At 42.9% G+C, this 11,632-nt stretch overlaps 1 protein-coding gene across 1 annotated transcript; it reads right to left on the minus strand.

Moving 5' to 3' along the window:
- Positions 1-702: 702 nt before the first annotated feature.
- LOC143964076 (olfactory receptor 6F1-like) lies at positions 703-9,278 on the minus strand. The gene is made up of 2 exons (XM_077473783.1): positions 9,094-9,278; positions 703-2,678 (listed from the first exon to the last, which is right to left on the minus strand). The coding sequence occupies exon 2, from the start codon at positions 2,673-2,675 to the stop codon at positions 1,725-1,727; it is 951 nt and encodes a 316-aa protein (XP_077329909.1). The 5' UTR covers positions 2,676-2,678; positions 9,094-9,278; the 3' UTR covers positions 703-1,724.
- Between the last annotated feature and the right edge of the window lie 2,354 nt (positions 9,279-11,632).

The raw sequence follows: 11,632 nt of genomic DNA on the forward strand, positions 1-11,632 counted from the left end.
AAAGAAGGGAGATAGTTGCTTCCCCTAAAAAAATAATTTGCAGTGCATTTGGAGTAACTTTTTGACTAATGACAAGATTGCAGACCGAGAAATGGCTGAGAAATATGTACATCAGGGACTGTAGAGACCATCAAGAAAAAACATAGGCAAGGCAATAATTAAAAGATTTCCAACTGAAGTCACAACATAAATCATTGTAAGGAGGACAAAAAATGGAATTCTGAATTGATGAAGATCTTGAAATCCTAAGGCCGCGTACACACGCGGGGACTGTTCGCCCAACTTTGTCCGTCAAACAGTTTCGGCAAACAGTCCGCTCAAAATTAGCATGGACGGACATGGCCAGACACGACGTAGGAACAGTTTGCTGAAACCGTGCGCGATGACGTGAACGGCACGTACGACGGGACGCAAAATACGACGTCCTATACATTGCATTACAACTTTCGGCGTGTAAATCCTTTCTGAGCATGCGCGGAACTTAGTTTGACGAACAAGCCTACACACGAGGGGACTGTTCGCTGAAACCAAGTTTCAGCGGACAGTTTTTCGGAAATTCCGAAAAACCTTGTTCAGCAAACTGTTCGCTGAAACTGTCCGCTGAAATCCCACACACGGGCGGACTGTCCGCCGAAACACTGTTCAGCGGACAAAGTTGGGCGAACAGTCCCCGCGTGTGTACGCGGCCTCATTCATAATTACAATTTTGGTAAACAAACTGTGCTGATCACCAGATAGGCACACATAAAGGCTTACCATGTCATAAGGGGGTCAAGGAGTTGAGCTGACCTGTGGTGTGCTGGTATGAGGAAGTGCTAAGAAAGGAAAATTATGGTACAAATTGACTGTTTTATTATTTACAGATAGAAAAATCTCCTTGATTCTGGGCAACCTCAAAAGCAGGTGGTGGAGAAAGGAGAGGAGGCATGCACCATTCTACTGGCAACCATATATGATATGTATAATGCTTTATAATTTGCCTCCACTGCTGCTGTGTTCCTAGAACAGGATTTAGTAGTAGTCCAGATCTGCTCCCAGTGTGACAAATCCACAGGCTGGTAATGGCCTGTTTACATTTGACCTTCTGGTTTCATAGACCATAGAGATGATCGGGGACATTCCAGTTTTTGGTCAGATCTATGGTAAGCTGGCTTCTGCCCTGGGGTCCCTGGTGGGATAGGAGAGCCCAGTAAAGTGGCAGAAGGCAGCGGGAGGGGAGGACCCACCCTTACTCCATCTGTAAATGTGATCTGGCGGCTAATTAGCCACTTGGATCCTGTCTACATTAAAGCCTGTCACCAGCTGAAGAAAAAGATACTGGGTTCATGCCTGTAGCTGCAGGAATCATCTCCATATAACCATTTTAACCTGACAATATATGGGTATGTTGCTGAGACTGACTTGGTTAATAGCAAGTTATGACCCCCCATAGGCTTTAATAGGGTTTTCCTACTTAAAACTTCAAGCAACATTCACAAAACAGTTTTCAAAATGAACCCAGGCAGATTTGTTCATGCCTACTCCCCTCCATGTGACAATGACGATACTGTATGGTACAGATACGGATAGATAGAGTATAATGAGTGCATTGTCACCCCAGAACAGAAAGTGTTTTACCGGCTGGATCACGAGGTTAAAAAACACCACATCCATGGTCCAGTCAACTTCAATATATTAAATATCAGTTCTTGGGTTTAGATAAACTTTAACAATATTTTTACCTATTAAAAATATTTATCGTGGCATAACTTTATGAATTTGATTTTTTTTAGTGCTGATCCAATCTCTTTATTCCTCAGGCTGTATACAATGGGATTGAACAGTGGTGTAAAAACAGAGTTTAATAATGATAAGATCTTATTTAAATTAAATGAATTGTCTTTTGATGGAGCGACATAGAGAATCATCAAGGACCCATAGTAAATGCAGACTACCGTCAGGTGGGAACTACAGGTGGAGAAGACCTTTTCTCTCCCTGTGACAGAGGAGATGTGGTGGATGGCTTTAAAGATGCAGCCATAGGTAACAATAATGAAAAGAACTTGGCTAAGTACTGTCACAATGGAAAAGGTGGACACCTCTATTTGGACCACTATTGTATCGGAACAGGAGAGCTGCAAGATTGGGCCAAGATCACAAAAGAAATGATTAACGATGTTGGATGCACAGAACTGAGTGTTGAGGATAAAAGAATGAGTGATTAATGACTGACTGAATCCTAGTAGCCACGTACCTAGAACAAGATAATGGGGAACGTTGGTGTTCATGATAGAGCTGTAATGTAATGGGCAACATATGGCTAAGTATCTATCATAGGACATCACTGCTAGGAGAAAACATTCCATAATTAAGGTTGCACCAACAAAATACAATTGGGTGATACAGGAAAGAAAGGACATAAGTGCTTTCCCTAATAAAATAATCCGCAGTGCATTTGGAGTAACGTTTGTACTAATGAGAAGATCGCAGACCGAGAGATGGCCGAGAAATATGTACATGGGAGACTGTAGAGACCGACAAGAAGAAATTAATGCAATAATTACAAGATTTCCAACTGAGGTCACAACATAAATTATTGTAAGGAGGACAAAGAATGGGATTTTGAATTGATAAAGATCTTCAAATCCTAAAAGCATGAATTCTGTCACGGCTGTCTGGTTGTTTTTGGTAAACATCTCCTGCAAAGAAAATGAATGCAAAATATGTAAGTAAAGCAAAAAGAGTATCTATATTTCTATATTTAATTATATTTATGCTTCATCCTTTTCTCTTCCATCTTTGTTTTATCCATTTTCTCTCCCATCTTTACTGTTTCTAAAATATTTTTTCTATCTGAAAACAATATAACAGAAAATTGTTACCGATACTTACCACAATTTTCTTTTCCTATCTCCTTTCCTAGCTAAAATAATTTAAATAAAGAATTAGAAATTAGAAAATAAATTTAAAGAATATATTCTTTTTTTTGATATTCATGGACTCATGCAAGAGAATCGAAAGAAGGAAGGTACTCCCAAAACAAATTTACACACAGCAATGTACTGAAATTCTTCATTAGCAAAGTTCCAAAGACGACACAGAATTTTTATATTTGCTTTTTTGTATTTGTGTGTTCTATTCTAAAACTTAGCTAATGAATATGAGCCTGCTGGTTATCCTTAACTTACTCCACTGACTATACAAATATTATGTCTAAATCTATTTAATCTAATATACAGTATCTCACAAAAGTAAGTACACCCTCACATTTTTTGTAAATATTTTATTATATCTTTTCATGTGACAACACTGAAGAAATGACACTTTTCTACAATGTAAAGTAGTGAGTGTACAGCTTGTATAACAGTGTAAATTTGTTTGCCCCTTATAATAACTTAACACACAGCCATTAACCACTGGCTTACTGGGCACTTAAACCCCCTCCTGCCCAGACCAATGTTCAGCTTTCAGCGCTGATGCAGTTTGAATGACAATTGCACGGCCATACAACACTGTACCCAAATGAAAGTTTTATCATTTTTTTCCCACAAATAGAGCTTTCTTTTGGTGGTATTTAATTACAGCTGGGAGTTTTATTTTTTGCTAAACAAACAAAAAAAGATACAAAATAAAAAAAATAAAAAATCATGTTTAATAGTTTATTATAAAATTTTGCAAACAGGTAATTTTTCTCCTTCATTGAAATGCGCTGATGAGGCGGCACTGGTGGGCACTGATAGACTGCACTGCTGGGCACTGATAGGCACAGTTAAGGCGGCACTGATGGGCAAAGATGGGCACAGATAAGATGGCACTGATGGGTGGCACTGATGGGTGGCATGGATGGGTGGCACTAATGGGCACTGATAGGTACCACTGATAGATGGGACTGATGGGCACTGATAGGTGACACTGATAGGTGTCTCTGATAGGTGGCACTGATGGGCGGCACTGATGGGCACTGATGGGCACTGGTAGATGACACTGATGGGCACGGATATGTGGCACTGAGGTGCAGCACTGTTCTTGAGACAGATTGTGGGCACTGATAGGTGGCACTGTGGGCACCGATGGGTGGCACTGTGGGCACTGATAGGTGGCACTGATGGGTGGCACTGATGGGTGGCACTGATGGGTGGCACTTTTGCCTATACTATACCTATACTTATAGGGGGCAGGTGGGCACTGTGAGCTGGCGCCAGCTCGCCGTGATCAGTACTGAAGTCCCTTTCACGGCCGCCAGTGATCATCTTTTTTTTTCTCCTTGCGGTGTCAGCGCGAAGAGGAAAAATAGCCGATTACCAGCTCTGTTGTCATCACATGATCAGCTGTCATTGGCTGACAGCTGATCACGTGGTAAGGGGTCGGGATCGACCCCTTACTCCGATCTGTGATCAGGCGTGTCTCATAGACTCGCTGATCACAAAGCATGGCGCGCACGCCCCTCAGGGGGTGCGGAGGCTGCTCGTGCATGGGACAACGTCAATAGACGTAGTCCCAGCAAAGCAGGTCCGCGCTGTAGCCGTCATTCAGCTATAGCGCGGATCTCTAGTGGTTAATGTCTAATGAATACACCCTTAACTAAAAATGTCCGTATTGAGTCCAAAGTGTCAATATTTTGTGTGGCCATCATTATGTTCCAGCACTGCCTTAACCCTCCTGGGCTTCGCGTTCACCAGAGCTTCACAGGTTGCCACTGGAATCCTCTTCCACTCCTCCATAATGACATCACAGAGCTGATGAATGTTAGAGACCTTGTGCTCCTCCACCTCCACCTTCCGTTTGAGGATGCCCTACAGACACTCATTAGGGTTTAGGTCTGGAGACATGCTTGGTCAGTCCATCACCTTTAACCTCAACTACTTTAGCAAGGCAGTGGTCATCTTGGAGGTGTATTTGGAGTTGTTATCATGTTGGAATACTGCCCTGCGGCCCAGTCTCCAAAGAGGGGGGTTCATGCTCTGCTTCAGTATGTCACAGTACATGTTGACATTCATGGTTCCCTGAACTGTAGCTTCCCAGTGCCGGCAGCACTCATGCATGCAGTCCCAGACCATGACACTCCCAGCACCACTTGACTGTAGGCAAGACACACTTGTCTTTGTACTGCTCACCTGGTTGCCGCCACACATGCTTGTCACCATCTGAACCAGATAAGTTTATCTTGGTCTCATCAGACCACATGACATGGCTCCAGTAATCCATGTCCTTAGACAGCTTGTCTTCAGAAAACTGTTTGCTGGCTTTATTGTGCATCATCTTTGGAAGGGGCTTCCTTCTGGGACAACAGTCTGCAGACCAATTTGATGCAGTGTGTTGCATATGGTCTAAGCACTGACAGGCTGACCCCCGACCCCTTCAACCTCTGCAGCAAAGCTGGCAGCACACATATGTAAATATCCCAAAGACAACCCCTGGATATGATGCTGAGCATGTGCACTCAAGTTCTTTGGTCGACCGTGGCGAGGCCTGTTCTGGGTTGAACCTGTCCTGCTAAACCGCTCTATGGTCTTGGTCACCGTGCTGCAGCTCAGTTTCAGAGTTTTGGTAATCTTCTTATAGCCTAGGCCATCTTTATGTATAGCAAAAAAAAAATTTTTTTTCAGATCCTCAGAGAGTTCTTTGCTCAGAATGAGGCTGATGTTCAAGTTGAAGTAAGTTCGCCAAATTTAGAACATTATGGGGTATTTGACAGAAAGTCAAGCTCCCACGGAATGCCCTATAATGCACTGCATGATCGCATTGGCGGCTGCTGATTGGCCTGACCTGCATGCTTTGGCTAATCACAGCACTCTCTGTGAGAGCCATGATTGGACAAAGACAGGGTGCCTTTGGCCAATAGTGACTAAGTCCAGGCCCCACACTATTTAAGGCTGCTTACATAGCGGCCGTACATAGTGTAATGAATGAGAGCAGCAAGATTAAATTTCTAAAGGAAATAAATTCATTTTAAACTGTAATGTATTGTTGGATCCCCGCAAAATACATACAAATCATTGAAAACAATTATGTGAGTTTCCCCCCAGTCCATTACCAGGCCCTTCAGGTCTGTTATGTATATCAAGGGGAACCCTTAGCCAATTTTTTTTTCTTAAAATGGTGTGGGGGTCCCCCTGAAAATCCATACCAGGCCTTTCAGGTCTCGTATGGATTTTAAGGGGAACCCTGTGCAAATTATTTAAAATCAGACCCTTGTTCAAGCATTCAACCTGGCATGCCGCAGGAAAATGGGGGGCAAGAGAGCCCCCCCTCCTGAAATGTACCAGGCCACATGCCCTAAACATGGGGAGGGTGCATTGGGGTCTCCTCCAAAACACTTTGTCCCCATGTTGATGGGGCAAGGGCCTCTTCCCCACAACCATTGCCCGGTGGTTGTGGGAGTCTTATGGCAGGGGGCTTATTGAAAACTAGAAGCCCCTTTAACAAGGGGTCCCCCAGATCCCACCCCCCATGTGAATGGGTAGGGGTACATTGTACCCTTACCCATTCACTAAAAAAGTGTCAAAAATCAAAAAAATTACAGGAGACAGTTTTGGACAATTCCTTTATTAAAAAAAGTGTCCATGCGCTGTCCATCCATCTTTCTATTACGGCGGCCGACGATCCTGGGAAAAAAAATAGCTGAGGGCGGGGCCACGTAAACATGTGACTTCGCCCCCTCTGACATCATGTGACATCATGGTGGCCCCACCCTCAGCTATGTAAAAACTGTCATTGTGAAAAGGCTGTAGTTGCAGGGAGGCCTCCGGGAGTTTTTACATTTTTGGGGGGTTTTTTCAGTCCGCCGACACTGTGATTGAAGATGCATTCACATTGCGGGACACTTTTGAAAAAAATAAAGGACTTGTCCAAAACTGTCTTCGTTTTTTACACTTTTTTTGGTGAATGAACCCCTACTCATTCACATTGGGTCTGGGTCTGGATTTTGGGAGGGACCATATGTCTTTTTTTTTTTTTTTTGGCACAGGGTTCCCCTTAACATTCATACCAGACCCAAAGGGCCTGGTAATGGACTGAGAGGAACCCACACCATTTTTTTCAATGATTTTTATCTATATTGCTGGGATCCAACAATACTTTACATCCACAAGCAATTTTAAATGACATTTTTTCCTTCCTTCCTAGAAATAATTTTTTTCTATGGTACTGTTATGAACAAGGGAAAGATGCACTACTTTACAGGCAGACTAAGGAGACCCCCCCCCCCCCCCCGGCATGATATTTAAAGGAATATTTAATTTTTATTGTTTCACTTTAAAGAGGAGGGCCGGTTTAAAAAAAAAAATTAAAGTCAGCAGCTGCAAACACTGTAGCTGCTGACTTTTAATAAGCACTTACCTGTCCAGGGCACCCGCGATGTCGGCCGCCCGAGGCTGACTCGTCCCTCGGCTCTCGGGTCCCGGCGCCACCATTTTAGCTAAGGGAAACAGGCAGTGGAGCCTTGCAGCTTCACTGCCCGTTTCCTACTGCGCATGCACGAGTCACGAGCTTTGTGAATGGGGCGCGCTGTGTTCTGGGACACACAGTTCCCAGAACACAGCGCAACCCATTACCCAGAAGACGCCGCATGGAGGAGAGAAGACAGAAGATCACCGTGGAGGAGGAAGAGGCAGATTAGGACAATGTGCCTAGCAACAGGCATTTCTGGTAAGTTAAAAAAAAAATCATTTTTTTTTCTGATTTTTTTCTAAATTTTAAGTATTTTTGATTTTCAGGGTGGCCCTCCACTTTAAGCATTATTAAAATCCCTGCCTCGTGTAAGGAAACTAAAAGACTCCTCCCTCTGGCTCCTCTGGTTGCACAACTTGCAAGCTTTTTCCAGGGCTCCTCCCACGCTTATGCACCAACAGTGAATGTCTTTTGCCTTTCTCAAAATGACGGGAATAGAGGATAGGGTAGTAAAGCTCAGGTACTCTTGGAACTGCTGACACTTGTAATGTCTCTCTCTAGATGATCCAAGGAATAGCCATTCGCAACTGGATGTTTCAACTATCGGATAAATCCCCTTTTAGTGAATTTAGCAACCAACATGTGATTTAAGCACAGCATAGTCTCTGCCACAGACTTGATTGTATGAGAAAAGTCTCTGCCACAGACTTGATTGTAGAACTTTAAATTAGCACAGAAAGTCTCTCACAGAAACTTAGTTGTAACTGAAGGATGAAATTAGGAACTCTCTTACAGTACCAGTATCTTGCAGCTGGTCCGGCGATACCATAAGAATGCAGATTCACTTGGTGTCCTTTCAGCTTAGCTTCCAGGCTCCTACCGAGCAGCCTCATGAGTGGCCCTCTTCTGAGGAGTCCTCCCCTGGTTGCATTTTCAGTTTCTGGGCCTCTTCAAACCTGAGACGGCACCGGACCACCTTGGAACCCTCATTCCAGTTACTGTGCCTCGGGCTAGCCAGGCCCGAGACTCGGAAATGGATGGATCCGTGCCCCAGGCCATGAGGGCATCTGGGGGCTGGTCAGGAGGACCAGGACCAGGGAGTCAGAACATGGTTCTGAACCGGAACCCTGAACCACGTGACCTCAGCACCTTAAGTACCCTCTCCTGGAATACACAGGGAGACAACGCACCCACTGATTGGCTCCGAGAGAGAGATTGGTACCCAATGCGTCCAACCAGACTGCGTCCCAATGCCTGTCAAAGGTAACACCTACACCTATGACCAGGCAGAACATAGTTCAGCCCAGCCAAACTGGTGCCTGAGACCACAATTTACTGCAATTAACCCTAAAACCCAACTATGGTCTTAGGAAAAACTAAATTTCAAAAACATAGCGTGTGCTCTTCAGGAGCCCGGCGCTACATACATATAAGAAAAAGTAAAACTTTTAGGTAATTAAAATATGAAAATATGCTTTAAATCAAGAATGCTTTTTAAAAACAGGAAAATGTATACAAATTGCATAAACAGATAAAAAAAAAAAGCTAAATCTAATGAACATTTGCTGCATCTACCCTTAGCCTTTAGCTTTCTCTGCCATGGGTATTTTTTATTTATTTATTATTTTTATTTTTTGCACAATTTAAAAAAAAAAAAAAGCACATTATAGTGATACGTAATGATCTTCCAAGGGCTTTTCATTAAATCAATCATTAAATACTTACTGTATATTTTCCAATCCTCCTTTCTTTGATTCTGTAATGTATTTACAACAATAGAAGCCTTGTTTTTGCCTGTCATAATTCATTTAGGAAGCGTTGAATACAGAATGTAATCACACATCATTTAAAGGTGTATTTATACTCTAGATAGAAAGAAATCTGCAGAGGGATTTAATTATCATGGGAAAAATAACAAATTAATGTGAAAAGAAATGTTGTATGTATGATAAATATATAAAATATAAAAATGTCATTGCTGTCAGGCAAAATCCCCACAGAGACTACAATAATAATGTACAATACATGTTTGTGTGTATATATATATATATATATATATATATATATATATATATATACACACACACACACACACACACACACACACACACACACACACACACACACACACACACACACACACACACACACACACACACACACACACAGGTATTGTACATTATTATTGTAGTAAGCATTTCTCTGTGGGGATTTTGCCTGACAGCAATGACATTTTTATATTTTATAGATACACGATACAGTATATACTGTATATACACTATATTGCCAAAAGTATTGACACCTACCTTTACACACACATGAATTTTAATGGCATCCCAGTCTTAGTCCGTTGGATTCAATATTGAGTTGGCCCACCCTTTGCAGCTATAACAGCTTCAACTCTTCTGGGAAGGTTGTCCACATGGTTTAGGAGTGTGTCTATGGGAATGTGTGACCATTCTTCCAGATGTGCATTTGCGAGGTCAGGCACTTATGTTGGAGGAGAAGGCCTGGCTCTTAGTCTCCGCTCTAATTCATCCCAAAGGTGTTCTATTAGGTTGAGGTCAGGTCAGTCAAGTTTCTCCATCCCAAACTCACTCATCCACACTATATTGCCAAAAGGTATTGGGCTACCCCTCCAAATCATTTGGTTGAGGGGGGATTATGGCGTGGGGGTTGTTTTTTTTTAGGGGTCGGGCTTGGCCTCTTAGTTCCAGTGAAGGGAACTCTTAAGGCTTCAGCATACCAAAACATTTTGGACAATTTCATGCTCCCAACTTTGTGGGAACAGTTTGGGGATGGCCCCTTCCTGTTCCAACATAACTGAGCACCAGTGCACAAAGCAAGGTCCATAAAGACATGGATGAGCAAGTTTGGGGTGGAGGAACCTGACTGGCCTGCACAGAGTCCTAACCTCAATCCGATAGAACACCTTTGGGATGAATTAGAGCGGAGACTGCGAGCCAGGCCTCCTTGTCCAACATCAGTGCCTGGCTTCGCAAATGCGCTTCTGGAAGAATGGCCAAACATTCTTATAGACAGACTCCTAAACCTTGTGGACAGCCTTCCCATCTCCAGAATTCGACCCTTCCTGACTAATGACATCACAAAGTAACTTATTCTCCTTGATTATTTCCCACTTTGACTACTGCAACTCTTTCCTTAATGGCCTACCCTTAAGCAGGCTATTCTCCCTTCAGTCTATTATGAATGCTGTTGCTAGACTAATACACCTTACTAATCGATCTGTGACTGCTGCCTCTCTCTGCCAATCACTTCACTGGCTTCTCCTACCCCACCGTATAAAAATTCAAAATGCTAACCCTAACATACAAGGCCATCCACAACATCGCCCCCATCTACATCACCAACCTCATCTGTAGATATCGCCCAAATCGTCTCCTCCCAGGACCTCCTGCTCTCTAGCTCCCTTCTTACCTCCTCTCATGCTCGCCTTCAGGACTTCTCCAGAGCCTCTCCCATCCTCTGCAACTCCCTGCCCCTGTATATCCAATCAGCCCCTAACCTGTCCACCTTTAGGAGATCCCTGAAAACTCATTTATTCAGGGAAGCCTATCCCACACCCACCTAACAACTGTCTCCGAGCCACCCCCATCAAATTATTTTCTGCATCTATTACCTTTTGTACCACCACCCCTTCCCTTTAGAATGTAAACTCTATGAGCAGGGCCCTCCTGTACCCTTTGTATTGAACTGTAATGTAATTGTGTTGTCTCCCCTATATTGTAAAGCGCTGCGTAAATTGTTGGCGCTATATAAATCGTGTATAATAATAATAATAATAAAGAGTTGAAGCTTTTATAGCTGCTAAGGGTTGACCAACCCAATATCGAACCCTAAATACTATGACTGGGATGCCATTAAAGTTCATGTGCGTGTAAAGGCAGATGTCCCAATACTTTTGACTATATGTATATATATATATATATGTATATATATATATATATATATATATATATATATATATATATATATATATATATACCGTAACAGGTAGTGTAGAGATGGGCCTGGGCCATGCTTGTAGGGGTATTGGCCAAGATGCAATCCATGAAAAAGTATGTAGAATATGCAGCAGGAAGTGGGCGCACTCAACAGACTTACAGCAGGAGGAATTTTCCAACATAGTTTAGTCAATCTAGACGGCATCTTGAGAAAGGTGGGCTGTGAAAAAAATCCTGCTGTAGGTCCCGTTAAATGCATCTACTGCCTGCTGCATATTATAAATATTTTACTGGGGGGC

Source organism: Lithobates pipiens, unplaced genomic scaffold (genome assembly GCF_037356315.1).
Source record: "Lithobates pipiens isolate NorthernLeopardFrog02 unplaced genomic scaffold, aLitPip1_a1.2 Scaffold_8, whole genome shotgun sequence".
NCBI lineage: Eukaryota > Metazoa > Chordata > Amphibia > Anura > Ranidae > Lithobates > Lithobates pipiens.

Excerpts from the sequence above, each read along its gene's own strand:
- LOC143964076 (XM_077473783.1), bottom strand. The coding sequence starts at position 2,675 with ATGTTTACCAAAAACAACCAGACAGCCGTGACAGAATTCATGCTTTTA.